This window comes from Mastigoproctus giganteus, chromosome 11 (assembly GCF_048544385.1).
Source record: "Mastigoproctus giganteus isolate SK-2022 chromosome 11, ASM4854438v1, whole genome shotgun sequence".
Taxonomy (NCBI): domain Eukaryota; kingdom Metazoa; phylum Arthropoda; class Arachnida; order Uropygi; family Thelyphonidae; genus Mastigoproctus; species Mastigoproctus giganteus.
Genome location: NC_143585.1, coordinates 27,948,148 through 27,972,715, shown reverse-complemented (window position 1 = coordinate 27,972,715; position 24,568 = coordinate 27,948,148). Strand labels below are relative to the sequence as shown.

General features: G+C 36.3%; 1 protein-coding gene across 1 annotated transcript in view; it reads right to left on the bottom strand.

Moving 5' to 3' along the window:
- The window catches only part of Pss (phosphatidylserine synthase 1 homolog l(3)77CDf), a 115,097-nt gene that overhangs the window by 77,802 nt on the left and 12,727 nt on the right, over positions 1–24,568 (bottom strand). Inside the window, exons 2-3 of the mRNA XM_090384645.1 lie at positions 24,314–24,408; positions 6,958–7,002 (exon numbers count right to left, since the gene is read on the bottom strand). Of these exons, the coding sequence (XP_090240771.1) occupies positions 6,958–7,002; positions 24,314–24,408 (140 nt within the window). The remainder of the gene's footprint in view (positions 1–6,957; positions 7,003–24,313; positions 24,409–24,568) is intronic.

The window sequence follows — 24,568 nt, the reverse complement described above, 5'->3', positions numbered from 1 at the left end:
GGAAAATGAGACTTTCTTTTCTATCTTGTATTTTTGGATTTTCTTCTCATATTTCCACTGATCACATGTTTTTGGGAAGGCTGGGTGATTGCCTTTACAATTAGGGCAAAGTGAGGACTGCGATTTACAATCGGCTTGGGCATGTTCCTTCGATCCACAGTTAGGGCATACTACATCACCTCTACAGACAGTTTGGGAATGTCCAAATTTTTGACATTTATAACACCTTAGTGGGTTTGGGATATACGGGCGAATGCAGCAGTTCAAATACTCGGCTTTTACTGATGATGGTAGGTTGGATGAGCTGAATGTCAGTATGATACTGCGAATTGGAATAAGTTCGCCATCTTTCTTAATCATAATTCTCTTCGCTTGTATGACCCTCTGATCCTGCAATTCGTTGACAATTTCCTCTTCTGAGACATTCATTAGGTCCCATTCTGAGATAACACCCTTGGAGGTATTGAGTGTTGCGTGTGGTGACACCTTAACAGGGATTCCACTGAATGTTGTGAGCTTGAGAAGGTACTCTGAATGTTTAGAGCTTGTAGTCTCAACCAACAGATCGCCAGATTTGAGACGGCGCACCATTTTGGGGGAACCTGCTACATTTTCCAGACACTTTTGTATGAGGAATGGCGATAGATTGCCTAGGGCCTGGTTCGTTAAGGAATGCAGGATTAGGAAACTCGGATGTTCTATTAGCGAATCATCTGTCTTCAGTCTCTTTCGGTTGGTTTTGTCATCATTAGACTGATGCAAATCCTTTGAATTTGGATTTGCTGTCTGAATCGGGGGAAAGTTTTCAAAGTCCATGTTTTGCTCCTTTTGTCCCTGGGGGTTTGCTTTACCACCCAGGTTTCCGGCCCCGCCACGGGGAGGCAGGAGCAGTGCCACAAAGTGACCAAGCAGCTGAGTTAGGAAGTTAGTATTAATATAAAAAGAAACAGAAAGGTGGTTTTCCTTCCAGGGCCTTTGCCTACTTCTTGTAGTGCGAAAGAGCTACTTTGATCGAGAAATCAAGAAAAACGGTTGTTGAAACAAAAAATAGAATCTATTCGCTGAAAATCTCTTTAGAAAAAACGCTTTTACAGATGCACTAGAATCGCTTGGCCACGGAACGCTTGGCACCCGGGGCCAAAATGCTGTGTGCCATTAACAATTGAATACAAACATCAATGAACATCCATTTAGTTTTTCAGATCATTTATATGAAGTATAAATAAACAAGAGTGCAGCAGAATAACAAATTTTATAAATGGAAACATCGAGCGTTGTGCCGGTTTCCAAATTGGACTTAAGAAAGACAGAAAGAAAAAAAAAACACCACCTACCATTAGCTATTAAATATCTCTCTACAGGGTGTTTCAGTTAAACGTTTCAGAACTTCTAAGAGGGGTAGGGTACATCCTGACAACTCGAAATCATATAGCAATGTGGGGTCGGAAATGCTTTCCTGAAGCGGTGTTGTACACAGAAGCACCATAAAGAAAAGAGACCGTAAGTGAGAAATCGTTTTAATAATACATGAAAAGAAGCAAAAGGTACATGGATTAAAGTAAGTGTTCGAAGTTTCTTCCACGGGCTACAATGCACGCCTCACATCTCCGACGCATGGACATCCGAACATTCTGGAATACTCCAGGCGAATTTCGAATTTCTTCGGCAGCTACTGCGATTCTTGCAACCAGCTCCTCAGCATTGTCAACAGGGGTGTCATAAACTAGCGATTTCATATGACCCCAGAAATAAAAATCAAGACATGATAGGTCGGGTGACCGAGCAGGCCAACGCACGGGACCACCACGTCCGATCCACTGTTGACCAAATGTGACATCCAGGTAGTTACGAACATCTCCGCTATAATGGGCAGGGGCTCCATCGTGTTGGAACAACATTGTCTGTTGCGTCGATGCAGAAATCTGTTCATCTCTCAAAAGTTGTGGCAATACTTGCTGCAGAAAGATCAAGTAGATAGGTCCGGTTAGACGACACGGTAACAGGTAAGGTCCGATGAGGTGATCTCCCATAATACCGGCCCATACATTGACCGAAAATCGAATCTGTGCTGCACGATGTCGTATTGCATGCGGGTTCTCGACCGCCCAGATATGGTCGTTATGCGTGTTGAAAATTCCTTCCCTTGTGAAGGATGCCTCATCGGAAAACAACACTTCAGCAGGAAAAAGGGGATTTGTAGCACATTTTCCAAGGTACCACTGTGCGAAAGCAATACGAGGTGCATAATCCTCTGGTTGCTGTGTCTGGACATGCTGCACGTGAAACGGATGCATGTCTTGTTCTCGGAGAATCCACCAGACGCTGCAATGGGAAACCCCGACTGCATTTGCTAGACTTCGTGTACTCGTTCTTAGATTCCCCTGTACATGCTGCAGCACATTCTGTTCGACGGCTGGAGTCCGTGCTGTTCTTACCCTGTCCCTGTCAGCTCTTTCAAATGAACCTCTCTCAGCTAACCTCTGGTGCAGTCTTGCAAAGAAATTATGACTGGCAATACGCCTCATCGGATATCGTTCCGCGTACAAATGCTGTGCGGCTGGCCCACTACAATTTGCAGCCCCGTACGCCAAATGCATATCGGCTAACTCTGCATTCGTGTAATCATCCATCCTACTAACCTGGCGTTCTTGTTCAAGAAATTCGAAATTCGCCTGGAGTATTTCAGAATGTTCGGATGTCCATGCGTCGGAGATGTGAGGCGTGCATTGTAGCTTGTGGAAGAAACTTCGAACACTTACTTTAATTCATGTACCTTTTGCTTCTTTTCATGTATTATTAAAACGATTTCTCACTTACGGTCTCTTTTCTTTATGGTGCTTCTGTGTACAACACCGCTTCAGGAAAGCATTTCCGACCCCACATTGCTATATGATTTCGAGTTGTCAGGATGTACCCTACCCCTCTTAGAAGTTCTGAAACGTTTAACTGAAACACCCTGTATACATTAAAAAAGTTTCTCTCCCAGTGATATTTATTCGAGCCAATGGGAGAAGAGGGCAGGACAATTACATCACTTACTCAAGCCAATGGGAGAAGAGGTCAGGGCAATTACGTCGCAACAAATGCACAGGTAAATAATTACATAGGTCATCTCCTGATTAGATTTTGATCAATGCATTATGATATTATTATACAAATAATAACATTGTACAATACAAAACTATACAAATATTTACAAAATACTAAACAATTTACAATCATACCTGTGCTTTTGACAATGCTGTTGACAATGTAGAGTGCATACGTGGGACGCATGCCAACGTTCACCGCATTGCAAGACAACTGCCTCCATAATGTTCACCAACTTCGTGCACGTGCTTCACTCTCTAATACATGATCATGCTCAGCATCATCTGATGTTCCATTGTAACGTTTTTTGTATATTATTAAGGGACCCATCATCCTGATATAGTTTGTATATTTGTAAATAGTTTAGTATTTATTAAATATCTGTATAGTTTGTATACCATACAGATACTAAACTAAACTAAATACTAAACTATTTGTAAATAGTTTAGTATTTATTAAATATCTGTATACAGGCATACCTCGGTTAACGTTACCTCTGATAACGAAGCTTCGATATAATGAAGTCGGCAATTTCAAGCCCCATTTAACATAAAAAAAATATTCCAGTTTAATCACCTGAAATCTAAACAAACTGAAGAAATTACGGAAACCTTTGGGGCTTCTCGTGGTTGGTTCGAGAAATTTAAAAAACGAGCCAGGATTCATAGTGTAAAATTAACAGGAGAAGCTGCAAATAAGTTTCCAGAAAAACTAAAGGAAATAATTGAACGCGAAAATTTTCCAAATTTGGTGTTCAATGTTGACGAAAGCGGTTTGTTCTGGAAACGGCTACCAACAAAAAGCTTCATTTCTATTGAAGAAAAATCAGCTGCTGGGTTCAAAGCAGCCAAAGACCGTTTAACGTTACTCTTTGGATCAAATGCCTCTGGCGATTATAAATTAAAATTGTTATTAGTTTACCATTCAGAAAATCCGAGGGCGTTAAAAGGTAACATAAAAATGAATTTACCTGTAATATGGAAAGCAAATAGAAAAGCGTGTGTTACCAAGGAGTTATTTACTGATTGGTTTGTTAACCACTTTTGTCCTGAAGTAAAACGGTATTGTCAAAAAAAACAACTTTGAAGAAAAAGCTCTTTTGTTGTTAGACAATGCTCCGGGACATCCTACTGATCTTAACACGATGGACACATGCATTCCTGTCAAAGTTGTGTTTCTTCCAGCAAACACAACTTCCCTGATTCAACCATTGGATCAGGGAGTAATAGCATCATTTAAAGCTTATTATCTGCGTCGAACATTAAACAGTTTAACTGAACTAGAGGATAAAGAGGAAATGACAGTTAAAACTTTTTGGAAAAACTACACCATTAAAAACGCAATTGAAAACATTGATAGTTCTTGGAAAGAAGTCACTAAGAAATGCTTAAATGGAGTTTGGCGTAAAATATGGCCAGAAGTTGTACTAGAAGAAGAAAATAACATCCAAGAAATTAGAAATGAAGTTATCCAGATGGCTCAATCAATAGATTTCAAAAATGTTGATGAAGAGGGTTAGAAATTTATTGAATGCAGAAGATGATGGTTTTTCAGTGGAAGATTTAGAAAACCTTGTTAGCAACGAAGACAAAGATAATGAAGACGAGGTTAAAGAAGTTCCTGCCGAAAAAGTGTTAACAACCAAAGATTTAAAAAGGTGCTTAAATGACATTGAAAACGTTTTAAATTTTTTTAGTGAAAATGATCCTGATTTAGGAAGAAGTGTTATTGTTAAGCGATCAGTGTTAAATGCAATAACTCCATATAGGCAATTGTTAAATGAAAGAGAAAAAGAGCATAAACAATCAACTTTAGACTCGTATTTTAAAACGTGATTTCACTTTGTATGCAAGTTGACTGTTTATTTAATAAAACTTTTCTTTGTTCGAAAAAAAAGCTTTTCATTTTCTTTACGTAGGAACGTATCCCTATTCTGGCCATAGTATTTTTACCTCTGAAAACAAAGTTTCGCTTAACGAAATAATTTCGTGGAACGCATCCTATTTGTTATTCGAGGTATGCCTGTAGTTTGTAAATATTTAGTCCTGCTCTTTCAGATTCAACAATATTCCTCATGAACTATGAACCCGGAGCAAATGGCCTTTTCCTAAGTGACCTATGTAAATGCAGGTAAATAATTACATAGTGATGTTTATTCGACCTTGAGAATGCCACATGGTGGGGTAGCCAATGAAAGAAGAGGGATGCGGATGCGGATCATGTGGTACAAGTGGGCGGGGCAATTACATAACTACAAATGCACAGGTAAATAATTACATAAGTCATTTCCTGATTAGATATCAATTAGTGCGTTTCGACATGTGCATCTTTTACATAAAAAAGATTTGATTTACTCTGTTATACCACTACATTTTACATAGAAAAGTGTGTACGGGGGTTTGTGAGCAAAGCACAGGGCAAAGTCCCCTAGTTAACATTAATTTCATTTTTTTTAAATTGTTTATATGAAGTATAAATAAATGACAGTAAACTGGGAAAACAAATTTCATAATCAGAAATGCAGATGGTTGTACTGGTTGAGACATATGTACTTCGGGGGGGGGGGGGGTGTACCTGCTTGGTGTTAACAATTGAATATAAACATATGTTTAATTTTTCGGATTATTTATGTGAAGTATAAATAGATCGGAGTACAATAATTGAGTCCATACAGCAGGGAAAACAAATTTCATAATCAGAAATGCTGACATTCTCAGTGCCAACAACATTAAATGAAAGAAGAATAGTTAAAAAAAAAAAAAAAAATACTGCACGTGCTTCATAATTGAATGTAAACATCAATAAACATGGATTTAGCTTTTCAGATTGTTTATTTGTTTATATGAAATGTAAATAAATGGCAGTATATAATTATGTCAGTACAACTGGAAAATAAATTCCGTAATCAGAGGGTGGCGCCTCTGTAGCCAGGTGGGAAGGAGCAGCAGTGCGTAGCACACACTTCTTGATTAGACCGGGGTTCGAGCCCGTCACCACCAAATACGGAGGATGCGGAAAGGTTAAGGAATGACCACCGCATATCCTGGAGCAATATGGCCTTAGTTGCTAATGCTCCTAAAAATCAAAAAACAACAACAACAACAACCGTAATCAGAAACTCGGATCGACACAACATTGGACTGGAAGTGGAATTTTATGTTGTTGCACCCAGAATGGCACTGCCTGGTGGGCCCTACTACTTTGAATGCTCTTAATAGTCCCTCCCATGGAGGTGGGTCATCTCTACAAGGGGTGTGGACTTTACAGTACTGTATTCAACTCAAGAGAATTGATCGTGGAGTTGTGGGAACCATCATTGCCACTTGACCCTTAACATTATGTACTACGTCCCACTCCCTTATTTACTATTTTTATATTTTTTATTTTTGCAATTATACAGAGATTTTCTTTGGATCCTTTTTTTATTTATTTTGGAATAGAATACTTTTTTTATGTGCTGGTACTTGTCTGCATTACATAGACAGTTTGTCTTTATTTTAGTATTCATGCTGAGGTTGATCTCCAGCAAGACAGATCGCAAATATCAATTCTTTGCTCAAGTTTTTATTACACTACTTTATTGAATTGAATCCTTTGGTACCATTCATTTTGCAAATACATGTGCATTCCTAGTTCTGAAGCAGGAATTGTTATTTATTTATCATACAGCTAGGATTTTTTGTTTTCTGTTGATACAATAAATGAATCTTAAATATTATTTCTTATTAGCTATTTAAAATTCATCAGTAAACATACTTCCTTGTACAATAAATTACAAAACAGTAAAATTGCAATGCCACAATTCTAAATTTTAAGTTTCCAGCAAAAGCATAAGATAAAAGTAATAATTTTAAATGCTAAACATACCAAACACCATCCTCCAAAATGCTGGGTGTGGTCTTGTAAATGGACCTACAAGAATGCAAAGAAGGAATTAAAAATATATTTAACTTCATACAATAAACTCCCATTATAGCACTTTCTAGAGGACTAGCACAAAAGTGCATTATAAGTGGGAAAGTCGTCCCTCACCTCTCACTATTTTTCATATTTCATCAATATTTTAATAGGAAACATTGACTGTTCAGTTTTTTTTTTTTTTTTTGCAGTTTATTGAAATGGTGGTTTATATGTAGGTCAAAACTCTGCACACGAAGTACTTGTTTTTTTTTTTTTTTTTGCATACTATTATAATTATTTATTAAATTAAACTAAGCATATCTTGAGCATTACTGTATAAATGTAACATTAACATAATAATAATGCAGCCATTAAAGAAATTTATTGATACCATGTTGACACACACAAAATGGACACCAATTACCTGTATGAGCAAGGAAAATGGACAAACAATGTCAAGTATATATATATAACTATATTTAAAATCATTTATTATATATATATATATATATATAATAAATGGATAGACACTGAATTGTAAAGACTGGCTTTTGGCTTTTCTTTCCTCAAAGTTTTGAGTTAAATACACACCACTGCTTCATAAAAATCACTGGGAATGATTTATATCATTCCCAGTAATTTCTATGAAGAACAGAAAAGACAGTTATATCAGTGTTTATTCCAGCTAAGGTGAAGAAAGCCAACACCAGAACCAGGGGAAACTTCAGTAAACTTACTAGGCAAACACGTTTCCGCACTACCGCAGTTTCTCCCTGCATTCTCAGTAAACAGATGGTGCGTGTTATCGGTTGTGGCAGAGAAGTCAATAACAACGTATTGATTAGTTTTTTCTCATTATTAAAAGCAGATTATCGGAGTTCATGAGTGGGCTGAAATTTACTTATGGGTACTGCAGACTGCCTCAGTCTTAGGGTGTTTATCCCCCCTTCCAGCTCATTTAACCCAATATGAAAACAACTTCTAAAGATGGTGCATGTTATCAGCACAGGTAGTTCCCGACTTTACGAGTTAATTTGTTCCTATCGCATGCTTATAAAGCGAAAACTCATAAAGCGGGAATATATTACCCATAGACATAAAATGTTAAAAACAGGGGTTATGTTCTCAACAATGAAATTAGTTAGCTATTTAGTTTATCTTTAAACAATGATTGATTTATCCAAAGAAATGAAAATATAGCCTGTAAAATCAAGCAAATTATAATTTAAAGAAATTATTTATGACTTACAAATGTTAATGAATGTTCATTCTTCATCATCATCAACTAAATGCATGCTCGTTGTTTATTCATTATTGGCTTGGCACTTGTTGGTTTGTTGCACAAGGAGTCGTCTTCTTCAGAAATGGTTCAAGAGGCATTTGTTTCCAAGATAATCTCTTATTTTCTTTATAAATTTCATAATAGCATGCATATGCATTTTTTAGTGGCATGCACAAATTGCAACTAACTAACATGATATGCGCAAATGAGATTGCAACTAACACAATTCGTGCAGAGTAACAAGTTTATAAAGCTTAAAAAAAAAAAAGAATGAAGAGCAGATTCTGAAAATTTATTTATGTTTTTATATGATTGAAGATTGCTGTGAAGGAGAAACACATTTCACCATAATGTAAAAACCCACACAATTCCAGCTATCGGTATTTTCACAAATGCAATAACATCGAGTTTACTACCCGTTTATAATTGATTGCACTAACAGAAAAGCCCAATAAACCTGAAAGTGCAAATTGTTTTTATTGTTTTATGGTCATGACCTCGATAAATTTGCCTTAGAAAAATATCCCAAAGTCATTCAAAATTGATTCTTATAATGGAACATATGATAATGATGAAAGTGCAGTGTGTTTTAAATGATTTGAATTAGTAACTAATACAATTTCCGTTATAAAAATGACCTTTTAGAGAGATAAATAGCTTAGTTATATAACGAAAATTTCAACTTCTGAGGTCTTGAAATGAATAACTAAAAAACAATGTGTTATTGGGTTCACATTATGATATTTTCACAATATATTGTATGTGATGGTGTCTCTGGAACGGATTATTTTCATAAGGCGGGGGGCACTGTATTGTACAGCTAGGCATGTGGTTTGAAATGAGGGATTTATGAATGTTTAACATTCATTTTTTGCAATTAAATGTTCATATTTTTGATTTTGTTGATACTTGAAAAAAAAAACAACTCGTAAACCCGGGAACACGTAAAGCGAAAACTCGTAAAGCAGGAACTGCCTGTAGTGGCAATAGAAGTCGTTTTCCTACTGAGTTAAAACAGAGGGGATAAACACCTTAAGACTGAGGCAGTCTGGAGGGTGTACTCATAAGTAAATTTCAGCCCACTCACGAACTCCGATAATCTGGTTTTAATAATGAGAAAAAACTAATCAATACATCGTTATCAACTTCTACTGCCACTACCGATAACACATACCATCTGTTTACTGAGAATGCAAGGAGAAACTGCGGTAGCAGGAAATGAGTTTGCCTGGTAAGTTTATCAAAGATTCCTGTCGTTCTTGTGTTGGCTTTCTTTACCTTCGCCTTTATTCCTTCTTTGGACTTTCAAAAAAATAGTGTAATAAGCAGGAAAACGTTTTAAAGAAGAACACTATAAAATTTTTAAAAAATTCATGAAACTTAACGGACTGACTTACTCACCCTTTTAATGCTCTTTGTCCCTTAACAAGGCCAGAAGAAAAGAGCATTAAAAGCAGGAGCATTATAACAGGAGTTTACTGTCATATGTTTAATTGCAATTTTTTTAATTAAACCATTTTTACTGATAATTATATATATATATATATATATATATATATATATATAGATCCAAATCTGGATTATGAAAAGAAATAAGCTTTTAATATCAAAATACTGTTAACTAGCAACCCACCCACTTACACCATAAATTTCAAAAATTTCACTAACTAATTGTTAACACAGGGGTTAACAGATAAATCGATTTTTGAGAGATAAAACTGGTCATTATATTTAGTACAAAATAAACTAAATTTATTTTGTACTAAACAGAATTACAATATATCAACAATAATTTCAGAAAACTACAGAAATATCAACCATTCATGTCCAAATGATTGTACAATTTCTATGTCAGGATGAAGTCTGACTAAGAATTTGTGTAATCTTTTCCAAGTTTTGACAGTAATTTGGGTATAACAATATGTCATGATTATCCATAGATTAATTATGTAATGAAACACTCTTATACCACTCCAGTATAAGAATTTTCATTAAATTTAAATAAATCATTTCTATTTATTTACAACTTTCAGAAGGATGTCACCAGTGAAGCAAGGCTAATGGTCCTAGTTAACAAAATTTCTAAAGTTATAATTATACTAGAATATAACTCCAATATGTTGATTATTAAAGTCACTGCTTTGGAGGGAGGGAGGGGTCAGAGAGAGGGAAAATGATAAACAGACACTATATTTGTTTAAAGTGCATGGCAGGCATGAAACTGATTGTAATTTATATCATTAATCTTGATCTGTTCATTGACACTTAAATTTGCAAGGATCCTTTTTATTAGCATTAGCAGTGGCAAATGATGCAAAAAAGCAAGCTTATACGGCATCAGCAAAAAAAAAAAAAAAAAAACAAATTTCAGCTATTCACTCTCTCCAATAGTTTGTCTAGTTCTTCCTTGAATTTATTTAGGCCATCAACTTCCACGACAACAGATGGAAGTTTGTTCCAGCAATCAACCACCCGCTAACAATGTATTGATTAGATTTTTCTCGTTATTAAAAGCAGATTATTGGAGTTTACGAGTGTAATGCCTTTGTGGCTGAAATTTACTTATGGGTACACCCTCCAGATTGCCTGTCTTAGGGTGTTTATCCCCACTGTTTTAACCAGATAGGAAAACAACTACTGCAACTACCGATAATACACACCGTCTGTAGAAGTCATTTTCGTATCAGGTTAAAACAGCGGGAAGGAGGGATAAACATACCCATAAGTAAATTTCAGCCCACTCATGAACTCTGATAATCTGCTTTTAATAATAACCTGTCAGTCTGACTTCAATAGTAGGGAAAATCATGGAGGCAATGATCAAGGGTGGAATTCAGGATCATTTGGATCGAATTGAAATTCTCAAGGATACTCAGCACGGTTTTGTAAAGGGAAAATCATGTTTAACAAATCTGGTTCGCTATTTCGAAAGGGTCACTCACGAGCTAGATTTAGGGAATAATTTCGACATTGTTTATTTAGATTTCAGCAAAGCTTTTGACTCAGTCCCACATGAGCGGTTGCTTTATAAGCTGGAACAGGTTGGAATCACTGGGAAAATCCTTAGATGGATAGAAGGATGGCTTCAGGGCAGGAGGCAGAGGGTTGTGATAAATGGATATTCCTCAGATTGGGTTGATGTAAGAAGTGGGGTTCCCCAAGGATCAGTATTAGGACCACTGTTGTTTTTAATTTTCATAAACGACATTGATGAAGGGATAGAGGGCGTGATGTCTAAATTTGCAGATGATGTTAAAATTGGTAGAGTAGTTAATGATCACTGTCAAGCTGAGCTTCTTCAGAGAGACCTCGATAGACTTCAAGAATGGTCAGAAAAATGGCAGCTGTGCTTTAATCCAACAAAGTGTAAGGTATTACACCTGGGAAACAGTAATCCCAAAATAACTTATTCACTTGGTGGAGTTCAACTAAACCCAGTACTGGAGGAAAGGGACTTGGGTGTTACGATACGGTCAGACATGAAATTCTCTGAGCATTGTAAACAGGTTGCAAGGAAGGCCCATGGTGTCCTATCGACGATCTATCGAACTTTTTCAAGTAGAGATAGGGACGTGATAATCCCATTATATAAGGCTTACGTTAGACCACACTTGGAATACTGTGTTCAAGTATGGAGACCGCACCTAAAGAAAGACATCGAGCTTCTTGAAAGGGTGCAAAGAAGGGTAACTCGCCTGGTGAGATCGGCAAAAGGGCGTCCTTATGAAGAAAGACTTCGAATATGTGGGTTGCAGAGTTTGGAAACTAGACACCTTAGAGGAGATTTGATTGAGGTGTTTAAGGCTCTGAGAGGCATCAGTAAAATGAATGAGGACAAAATTTTCAAGATTATAAATGATGCTAGAACTAGGGGACATAAATTCAAGTTACGGGGGGAAATGTTTAGATTGGACTGCAGGAAGTTTTATTTTAGCCAGCGAGTTATAAATTACTGGAATAAGTTGCCTTCATGGGTGGTAGAGGCCGACAGTTTGGGGAAATTCAAAGGTCATCTGGATTGTACTTTCGGGTAAGGGAAGCGCATAGGATGATAGGATTAATTTCCTTTTTATTTATTTTTTATTTCATTTTATTATTTTTATTTATTTATTAATTATTATTATTTATTTATTTATTAATTATTATTATTTATTTTTATTTTATTATTTTTTTATTTATTTTTTTTTTTTTTGGCTGGTGCAGCATAAGCCATAGGCTTTCTTGCACCATACGGCCGTTACTAATACTAATAAGAAAAAACTAATCAACACATCGTTATCTACTGCCACTATTGATAACACGCACCATCTGTTTACCGAGAATACAGGGAGAAGCTGCGGGACTGAGAAACGCTTTTGACCAGTAAAAGTTTCCTCTGGTTCTCGTGTTGGCTTTCTTTACATTAACCGAATTAAAATTTGGCAAACAATCTTTCAAATATTTTACCTTTTCTTCTTGTGGAAAATACAAAATTAGATAAAATAACTTCAACATAAGCAAAGAACATACAAAACTGTGAACCAAGTATATAGCTTTTACAGTGCTCTTTAGACAGTGCAATTGATGCTAAGAAAAATTACAGCTGTAATGCAAATAGCCCATAATTCAATCAGTGTGCCGCTATCAAGCAGTTGTTGTTCATTTTACGTGCCTTTCCTTTTATAGCATTCATTTAATGACTGCAATTGAATGGGCACATATTTCCATTAAGGCACAAAATTTGCAGTTCGTTTTGATTCAAGTTTGCAATCTGGAAGTGAATGTGTTAATTTGTTAAGCTTACTGAAACCTATATTACCAATGATATCCATTAAACAGTGTGACTCAAAATTATGTATAAATGCAGTAATTTTCTACTTTTTTTTTTGTTTCATATTGCCTCTATATATTATGTGATTGTTGTTGGATATTGTTTATGCATCCACTTATGCTCATGGTCACCTCTTTTTTATTTATTTATTTTTACTGTTAAACATATTATTTTTACAGTTTTATATATAGATATATAGTAACTAACACTTTTGAAAAAAAGTTGGATATCTATAGCAGAATTTCCCAAACTGTGTTCCGTGAAAAATCTTAATTAACAATTAAAAAAATAAAATAAATTACATAAATTTTGCATATTTGTAGTGTGCACCACTTTTGTATCATTATAATTTTTAACATTGTTTTTTTCATCATCATCATCCTCCTTTCAAAGATTTAGGCCTGTTATGGTCTCAGTCCATCCTTTCTTCAGACTGGCGCATTATAGCCTTAGATGCTAATACGCCAATAAAATTCAAACCAAACAATCCTTTCTTCAGACATCCTGGATCTCCTCTTCCAACTGGCCGATATTTCATAATCTTCTTTGGTAATCTTGCTGGTGCATCCTGTCCAAATGATTAATCCATTTTCCTTTGTATTTGTAGATTCTATCTATTATTGAATCAATAGCTAATTCTTTGCAAATATCAGAACTTTTCTTCTTGTCTAATAATCTATAGACAATGGTTCGGCGAATAAATTTCATTTCAGCACTTTCAATCCTTTTCTCATCTTTTGATTTAATTGTCCATGTTTCACTTCCATAGAGTAAAGTGGGTCTTACTTATATTATAAGCTTTTATCCTTGTATGCTTTTGAACTTTATTCGGTTTCAGGATATTGTTAATTAAACCTGTAATTTTTAGAATATTGGAAAGCTTTAATTCTATATCTTTTTCTTCGACATAAGAAAGATAACATCCAAGATACTTAAATAAATTTACTTGTTCCAGGATGGTATTTTCTATTACTATTTTGCTTCTGATTGGATAATTACCTTTAAATGCCATAACTTTAGTCTTTTCATTTGAAATTTACATTCCGAATGTTTTAGCAATATTATTTAAGGTAAAAATTGATCTTTGAAGTTTATCTTCATTCTGAGCTATTATTATTTGATCATCTGAAAATAATAAAGTATTTAATATGGTTACGCGATCAATTTTAAAACCACAATTGATAGTATTCTTCCATTCTTTGACTATTGCATTTATATAAATATTAAACAACGATGGTGACATCGGGCATCCTTGATGAACTCCTCGATTGATTGATTTCCATTCAGTTATATCAGAGTTGGACTTGATTGCAATTCTGTTATTATGATAGACATCCATTATAGCATTTTATAATAATTTAATTTAATTTAATAATTTAATAATAAAATTAAACAATTTAATAATATTTCATTGTTTTAATTTTAATAGAGAATAATCTACCTCTAGAGACCATATCGAAAGCTTTCCTGAAATCAATAAATGCGAAATGTGTTTCGATATTATATTCTCTGTTTTTCTCTATTAAAATTTTTAATGTATACACTGGAAATCCATTTTGTTCTTCATATAAAGTTGGATCAATATATCTCTATAATTTTGCTGACAATAATCGTACATATAATTTATATCCAACATTTAGAAGGATTATTCTCCTATAATTCTCACAACAAGATTTGTCACCTTTTTGAAATAGAGGAATGACAAGGGCATTCTTCCAGCTTGATGGACTTGTTCCATGGTTCCAAACTAAATTATAGTCTTAACAGGTCTCTATGGAAATTATTACCAGCATACTTTATTAATTCCATGTTTATATTGTCTTCACTTGGAGACTTTCCAGATTTACTGTTATTTAAAGCATCTTTAAATTCTCGTAAAGATATATCTTCCCTATCCATAATTTCATTTGGTGATATATTATACAAATTAGTATCAATTTCTGTCTATAAATTTTGGAAGTAATCTAACCAGGTTTCTTTTTTAATTATTTGAAGATCAGTATTTTATTTAATGTCCTTATTCATATTTCTTATGATTTTATAAAAATTAGGTCTTTTCACTGATATATCCCTTTCCATTTTTGATGGAAAGGGATATCTTCATCTAATAGAGTAAATAAATGAAAAGTGCACATCTACAGAAATATGGGATTACTCTATTTTTTTTCTACATGCCTTTCTAGCTATTGCTCTTTTTCTTCTATATTCACTTTCTGCTCCTATTGTTTTGTTGTTTAACCATTTTTTATAGGTTTCTTTCTTTTATTGAGTAATGATTTTAATATCATTATCCCAATTTCTGATTCCTCTTTTTCTTTTCCATTTGCTTTTAGTTCCCAAACATTCATTTGCTATTGTAATGAGAATATTTTTTAAATTCTCCCATTCTATTTCTATATCATCACTTTCTTTGATGTTTTCTGACATTTGATTTATTCTCTGTTTATAAAGGGTTTGAATACTTTCTTCATCTAATAGAGTAACTCTGAAAGTTCTAGTCAAATTTAATTCATTTTTCTGATTTGATTTTTTAGCATTAGCAAAGGCACATGATGCAAGAAAGCAAGCTTATATAGCATCAGCCAAAAAAAAAAAAAAACGCTTATTTCACCCATCCACTCGCTCCAAATGTTTGTCAAGTTCTCCCTTGAATCTATTTAAGCTATCAACTTCTACAATGACAGATGGAAGTTTATTCCACCAATCAACCACCCGCTGGCTAAAGGCAAACTTCCGCACATCTATCCTACATCTGTCTTTCCTCAATTTGAATTTATACCCTCTCAGGTGATTATTCTGAGCAAGAGTAAGAATCCCATCCGCATTGAGCATGCTCAAACCATTCAAGGCTTTATACACCTCTATGAGATCACCTCGCTGGTGCCTAGTCTCCAGACACTGTAAGTTGCAAAACTTAAGCCTTTCTTCGTAAGAGCAACCCTTTGTTCCATTCACTAATCTTGTTGCCCTTCTCTGTACACTTTCCAACAGCTCTACATCCTTCTTAAAACGAGGCCTCCAGACCTGTATGCAGTACGCAAGGTGTGGCCTGACCATTACTTTATACAAGAGGATAATCACCTCCTTATCAGGCGCCTCCGTAGCCAGGTGGGAAGGAGCAGCAGTGCGTAGCACACGCTTCTTGATTAGACCGGGGTTCGAGCCCGTCACCACCAAATACGGAGGATGCGGAAAGGTCAGGGAATGACCACCGCATATCCCGGAGCAATATGGCCTTAGTTGCTAATGCTCCTAAAAAAAAAAAAAAAAAACCAACCAACCTCCTTATCCCTGCTAGAAAAATTCCTGTATATCATTGACAAGACACTATGGGCTACTCTTGCAGGCTGTCTGCACTGCTCAGAAAACTCATATCTGACTGCACAATTACCCCCAGGTCCCTTTCATTCTCTACTACTGTCAATGTGGTAGCAGAGAGTTGATACGTTACTCTGGGATTACTGCTTCCCATATGTAGTACTTTACATTTGTCAATATTAAACTTCATTTGCCACCTTTCAGTCCATCAGCTCAACTTTTCTAGATCCTGTTGCAGCAGTGTACTGTCATTGGTGTCATTAACAACCCTACCAACCTTCGAATCGTCTGCAACCTTAGACATTAAGCCTGATATACCATCATCAATATCATTTATAAATACAGAAAACAACAGTGGACCCAACACTGAACCCTGAGGGACTCCACTAATAACATTAGTCCAGGAAGAGCAGTGTCCATTGATTATCACTCTCTGTCTTCTCCCACTCAACCATCCCTTTATCCATAGCAGCAATTTGCCTCCAATGCCACACTGCTCCAATTCCATCTTGGAATTGGAGCAGTGTGGCATTGGCGGCAAATTCCATTTTTTCCATCTTGGTGGCATCTTTAGCTTTCCTATTAGCAGATAATGATCTGATTCAATTTCATAGCTTCTATATACCCTGGCACCTGTAATCATATATGCTATTTTCCTGTTGCCAATAATATTGGAATGAGCAGCATGAGATTGAACTACTGGAATGAGCAGCAGCCCGGAAAGCAAGTTGCTGGGAATTTCAGGAACTACTGGGAGTCGTGAAACAAGTAAATACATGGGCTGTGTTAGAGTAACTAAGAGTAAGAACAGTTGCATGTATACTTGCATGTACACCAATGCTAAGAGTATAGTAAATAATATGAAGGGCTGGTGAAGACATCAAAGGCAGATATTGTTGGGATATCAGAGACATGGTGTCACACAGATATAAGGAATGCAGAACTGGAATTTGGGAAGTGCAATGTGTACAGAAAGGATAGACAGGATAGGAAGGGAGAAGGAGGAGGAGTTATGCTGTTAGTTAAGAAACACATAAAATCTAAGAAAGTGCATCCAGTTAACATGGGTGGACAGTGCAGTGTTGAGTCAGTTTGGTGTGACATAAGCACTGGGAAAACCAAGTTGAGAGTAGGAGTATGTTATAGGCCTAATGACTCTGATGAGTACAATGAACAATTATACAGAGAAATAGAGTTGGTCAGTAAATCAGAGTGTCTTATAATGGGGGATTTTAACTTCCCACTGGAACTTGTGGGTTGTTCACTCACACACTAGCAAGGCTTTTGTGGATTTATTGGAGATTGTTTTCTACAGCAGCATGTTAGAGAGGCAACAAGAGGGAGTAACACTCTTGATCTGATTATCAGCAATGATTATTCATGCATTAAGAATATACAGATAAAGGAACCACTAAGTGGCAGTGATCACAGTGTACTAATGTGGGATTTACTTAAAGATGTAACTACCTATAAAGCGTTTAGGGCTAAAGCCTCAAGCTATGAAAAAGTCTAGACTATGTATAAGTTAAGCACGATAGCATCATTAATACATAGCCAAATCTGAATTAACAGAATATTTGCAAGGCGGCATCGTTTTAAGTTATATCTCATATTGTGAATACCTTCACGAGTTGCCATGATATTGCACTACTTAACATTCACAATCTTGGGTACCTACCCACCCACCGAAGAAGGGCCAAATAGCCCTGAAACGGCACCAGGGGGAGCCTGATGATGTCCGGAGTTTCCAAGAATAGGCAACAACAGCTTCTCCACTGGGGAAGCGTTGCCTATTCGAGGAGTTTATGAGTTTTTGAGTGGTGTGAGTTGAAGGAGTTACTGTCCCTTTCATTCTTCTACACCGTTTCTTTTCCTCTTCCACTCCTACTATTACTTTCCCTCTACCTTTTAGCTTTTCTAAGTCTAATAGGGACAACTGGATAGTCAAGTCAGTTTGGTGGAATTATTATCCCACACAAATACAAAATAGCCCTGAAACGGCACCAGGGGAGCCGTTTTTTGCTTTTCTAAGTCTAATAGGGACAACTGGATAGTCGAGTTATTATCCCACACAAATACAAAATAGCCCTGAAACGGTGCCATCTGGGTGGTGGTATCCATCTGAGAATAAGTAACATTAGTCTTCTCCTCAGGTGAAGCGTTACTTATTTGAAGTAGTGCAATATCATGGCAACTCGTTGTGAAGGTATTCACAATATGAGATATAACTTAAAACGATGCCACCTTGCAAATATTCTGTTAATTCAGATTTGGCTAATGATGCTATTGGACTTAACTTATACATAGATGTAACTACCATCAGGGGTAAAGGGAAAGGTTTTTGCTTTCATAAAGGTGACTACAGTGGTCTCAGAGATTTTATAAGTTCTATACAGTGGGACCAACTGATGATGTTGCCAACAGCAAATTCTAAATGGGAAGCATTCGAGGAAGTAATTTTGGAAGTTACCATGCTTTTTGTTCCAACTAAGAAATACTGTTCTAGGTTTAGGCCCAAATGGATGTCATATGAACTAATGAGACTCGTGGCAGAGAAGAAAAATGCATGGGATACATATAAATTATCAGGAAACACAAAAGCCTATGGTAGATACAAGTCACAAAGGAGTTTAGGCAAGCTATTTGTTTTTTTTTTTTTAGGAGCATTAGCAACTAAGGCCATATTGCTCCGGGGATATGCGGTGGTCATTCCCTGACCTTTCCGCATCCATCCTCCGTATTTGGTGGGCACGGGCTTGAACCCCGGTCTAATCAAGAAGCGTGTGCTACGCACTGCTGCTCCTGCCCACCTGGCTATGGAGGCGCCGTTTAGGCAAGAGAAGGCAGATTATGAGAAATCTTTTTGCAAAGGATGCAAAGACTTCTTTACTTATATAAACTCTAAAAGGAAGGGGATGAATCAGATTAGTCCACGATATCAATGGTTTGACTGTAGATGATCATTCTCAGATAGCTGCCAAACTAAATGAGTATTTTGCATCTACATTCACACATGAGAAGTTATTCAAGATGGAGAGGGCCAGATGTTTATCAAACTCTTTAACAGACAGTTAAATGATTTTGTAAAAGTGGAGAAGAAATTGTTGAAGTTAAACATAAGAAAGGCATCTGGGGTAGATGGGATATATCCAGTTACATTAAAGGAGGTGGCAAAGGAAGTAAGCAAGCCCTTAGCCATAATTATGAGAGCACTGAGCACTCCATGTTTTGTACTGACTTGTACAAAACATGGAGTGTCTTAATATTTAATCTCCACTCCTCTTGGTGATGTGGATAATTTGCACAGAGGCGTCACAGAAAGGAGTAAACCTAAGAAATCCTTACAGAATATATAGAAAAGCATAAAAGGATTTAAATACATGTGTAAAAATCTAAAGAAATACCTTGGGAAAGATGTGGAAACCTTTGGGAAGATGGAAAAATATTTTTAAGTTTAGTTTAAAAAATCTCAGAAAAGGGAGAAAACCATAACTATGGTAATCAGAAATGATAAGGGTAAAGTAAAAACAAAACAGAAGGTATCTCAGGTGTATATGAAATAAATATTCTGATGAAAAGACTCAAATGGAGAAAATTGTGGATACCATCTTTGCTGTTGAGATAGAAAATGTCATGAAAGGATAGGCAGAAGATATGGATACATAGACTGTGTACATAAAATTATACCTGAAATGCTGAAAGTTGAAGGGCAAAATAGTGTCATGGATGTTGCACCACATTATCAAGAGGTTGTTTTCTGAAGGACAAATTCTGGAAGATTGGAGGGGGGCATTAATTTCTCCAATACATAAAAGGAGAAATCAAGTTGAATGCCACAGCTGAAACTACTTAGTGTTTTACCTGGTATACTAAGGTGGACCAGGTAAAATCTATGCAAGTATTTTAGAGAAGAGAGGGAGAGAGAGTTAGAAATATCATTATATGTAATTCTGTTGAAGAATAGTCACGTCACACAAGAAGTGATGTTTCCATGCATTAGCAATTCAATCTTCTCTCTCATCTAGGGATTTAACTAGCAAAATACCTATCCTGTCTATTCTTTAAATATTCAAACAAAGAAATCTAAAAGCAAGAATTTTACTGGGTAAATACAATGGTTATGAAATAGATAAATATCTCCCAATCTACTTGATAGAAAATTGGGAGATATTGATCGCTACAACTCCTCCAATGTAAACCTGCATGGTAGATGGAATCTATCCAGTGGTAGAGATGAACCACCACTCTTTCTGACATGCAAATGCGATGTCAGAAAGAGTGGTGGTTAAAGCCATTTCCATAAACAAGCCAATGCCAGAACCTTACTGTCTGTTATAGCACACCACATGCTGACCATAGAACTATTCTTTTCATGGTATGTGCCTCAACTGGAGGGGGGGGGAAGTGAAGTTAGCATTAGTAATGACCGCATGGTGCAAGAAAGCCTATGGCTTATGCTGCAGCAGCCAAAAAAAAAAAAAAAAACGAATAAAACAATGATTAAAAAAAAAAAAAAAAAAACCTAATAATTAATAAAAGAAAAGGGCATTAAACCTATCAAACTATGTCTTTCCCTTATGCAAAGGTACTATCCAGATGACCTTTGAATTTCCCCAAAATGTCAGCCTCTACCACACATGTAGGCAACTTATTCCAGTAAGTTATAACTCGGCGCCTCCGTAGTCAAGTGGGTAGGAGCAGCAGTGCATAGCACACACTTCTTGATTAGACCGAGGTTCGAGTCCGTGACCACCATATACGGAGGATGCGGAAAGGTCGGAGAATGACCACCGCATATCCCCGGAGCAATATGGCTTTAGTTGCTAATGCTCCTAAAAAAAAAAAAAAATTTATAACTCGCTGGTTAAAATAAAACTTCCTGCAGTCCAATCGAAACATCTCCCCCCCCCCGTAACTTGAATTTATGTCCCCTGGTTCTAGCATCATTTATAATCTTGAAAATTTCGTCCTCATTCATTTTACTGATGCCTCTCAGAGCCTTAAACACCTCAATCAAATCTCCTCTAAGGTGTCTAGTTTCCAAACTCTGCAACCCACATATTCGAAGTCTTTCTTCATAAGGATGCCCTTTTGCCGATCTCACAAGGCGAGTTACCCGTCTTTGCACCCTTCCAAGAAGCTCCATGTCTTTCTTTAGGTGCGGTCTCCATACTTCAACACAGTATTCCAAGTGTGGTCTAACAAAACTTATATAATGGGATTATCACGTCCCTATCTCTACTTGCAAAAGTTCGATAGGACACCATGGGCCTTCCTTGCAACCTGTTTACAATGCTCAGAGAATTTCATTTCTAACACCCAAGTCCCTTTCCTCCAGTACTGGGTTCAGTTGAACTCCACCAAGTGAATAAGTTATTTTGGGATTACTGTTTCCCAGGTGTAATACCTTACACTTTGTTGGATTAAAGCATAGCTGCAATTTTTCTGACTTTCATACTTTTCCAATCCTGAAGTCTATCTAGGTCTCTCTGAAGAAGCTCAGCTGGACAGTGATCATTAACTACTCTATCAATTTTAACATCAACTGCAAATTTAGACATCATGCCCTCCATCTCTTCATCAATGTTGTTTATGAAAATTAAAAATAACAGTGGTCCTAATACTAATCCTTGGGAAACCCCACTTTTTACATCAACCCAATCTGAGGAATAGCCATTTATCACAACCCTCTGCCTCCTGCCCTGAAGCCATCCTGCTATCCATCTAAGGATTTTCCCAGTGATTCCAACCTGTTCCAGCTTATAAAGCAACTGCTCATGTGGGACTGAGTCAAAAGCTTTGCTGAAATCTAAATAAACAATGTCGAAATTATTCCCTAAATCCAGCTAGTGAGTGATCCTTTCAAAATAGCAAACCAGTTTTGTTAAACGTGATTTTCCCTTTACAAAACAACCATGCTGAGTATCCTTGAGAATTTCAATTCTATCCAAATGATCCTGAATTCCACCCTTGATCATTGCCTCCATGATTTTTCCTACCACTGAAGTCAGACTGACAGGTCGATAATTTCCCACTTCACTCTTAGAGCCACCCTTATGTATGGGAGATACATTGGCACTTTTCCAATCCAACGGAATCTCCCCAGAGTCTAGTGATGCTCGCATAATTAGCCTCAATGGTTCAATGCACTCACTTGCCGCCTCCCTTAAGATTATAATGTATATTCCATCAACTCCAGGAGCTTTACTGGCCTGTAGGCTCGAAAGTTTTTTCATTAAATAATCTTGGGAAATTTCAATATCATTAATTACATATTTTTCAACTTTGCTCCCACAATTTCCCATTGCCACAAAAGGTTTTTATTTTGTAAATATCGATGCAAAATAACTGTTGAGTTCATCTGCAACGGCAGCTGGTGTATTTAATACTATCCCCTTTTCCTTATGTAAATGTCCGATCTGGTCTGTCCTACTCTTCTTAGCATTTATATATTTGAAGAATTCCTTATCCTCCCCTCTTTGCTCTGTTTGCTAGTGATTTCTCATAAACTGCCTTTGCCTGTCGAACCGTTTCTGTGGCTCTATTACAAATCATCTTGTAGCTGTTATAGGCTTCAGTACTTTTTATTGCTCTGTAACTTTTCCATGCCACCTTTTTCTGCTCAAGTAATGTGGCAACTTCACCATTCATCCAACTTGGAACCCTCCTCGTGGAGTATTTTTTTTAATGGTAAGTACGCATTCAAGGCGTCTGTGATTTATGTTTTAAAAGCATGCCACAGTTCAATTGTATTCGTTCTCTGTGCGATATCTACCCAATTAATAGAGGCCATGTACTACCTTAAGGCATTGTAATTTCCTTTTCTGGAATTATAACCCATTCCTTTGCCTTTTACTACTGCTACCTCTTTCTACATTATCCACCGTAGAACTCTGTGATCACTTCCTGCTACTGGTTCCTCTACTGTCAGCCCTGTTATGTCATCTGATTCATGGGTGATGATGAGGTCTAGGATATTCTTTTCTCTAGTACTTTCCCTGACATGCTGATACAAATAACAGTCATCTAGTTGATTTAAAAATTTTGTTCCCCATGTTGAGTTTCCTTCCCATTTTCTCAAATCAATTAGAGACAAATTTAAATCACCCATAATAAGACATTGATGCTTACTAGCCCATTCCATTTGCCTGTAGAGGCTTTCGTCATAATCTTCACAATCACCTGGTCTGTAGATTACTCCTACTCGCATTATACCTTTTTTTCCAACTATCTCACATCATACAGATTCTATACTAGCACGTGAAATATCTGAATCCAGGAAAGCTATCGTCACACATGGGCTGCTTCTGATAAAGAAGCATTACCCCATCACCCCTTCTATCTACCCTATTCTTCCTAAATACATTATACAAGCCATACTGAAACTCATCATCCCCTATTTCTGGGTGGCACCACGTTTCCGTAAGCCCTATTATGTCCACGTTACTTGTTTTAACCAGCAGTTCAAATTAGCTCATTTTATTGACGACACTTCTAACATTACTATATAAACAATTAAGACTTACTGTTCTTGTATATTTAACAACACTAACACAACCCTTGAAGTTTTTTAGGCACTCTTCCCTGGCATTAGCCACCTGCTCACTTGAAACACCTAGATAATATGTCCAGTTGGGGAAACAGATAAGAACACTTGAGGTATGTGCAAGAGTTACTTTGACCAATATTATTAAAATATTACCTTTGACCAATATTGACCAAAGTTGTGTGTCACTCAGGTTAACATAAGGATGGAGAAATATTTTTTGTACTTTGTAATCAGGCTTTGACATTTTCTGTACAACCTATATCTGAAGACATAAAGACTCAAAACTGTTTTCACGAAAATGAAAACTAGATTGTAATAATATAGACAATTTTAACATAAATTTAGTAAATAAAATTATACTTACCATTTGGAAATGCCAATACACTGATAATGAGAAAGAACACAACAACGCAACATATTCCACTCCATATGTTGTCTTCTAAACTACTTTCATCATTTCTATAAAATAAAAAAAATATATTACTTTGATGTATTCTATTTTGTTATGTCTGTTTCAGTAAAATAACTAATATTTTTGAATACATACAGATCAGGAATGGGAAACTTTTCAAAGATGGTGTTCCAGATTAACTGTGGTGTGGGGGGCTCGTAGCCTGGT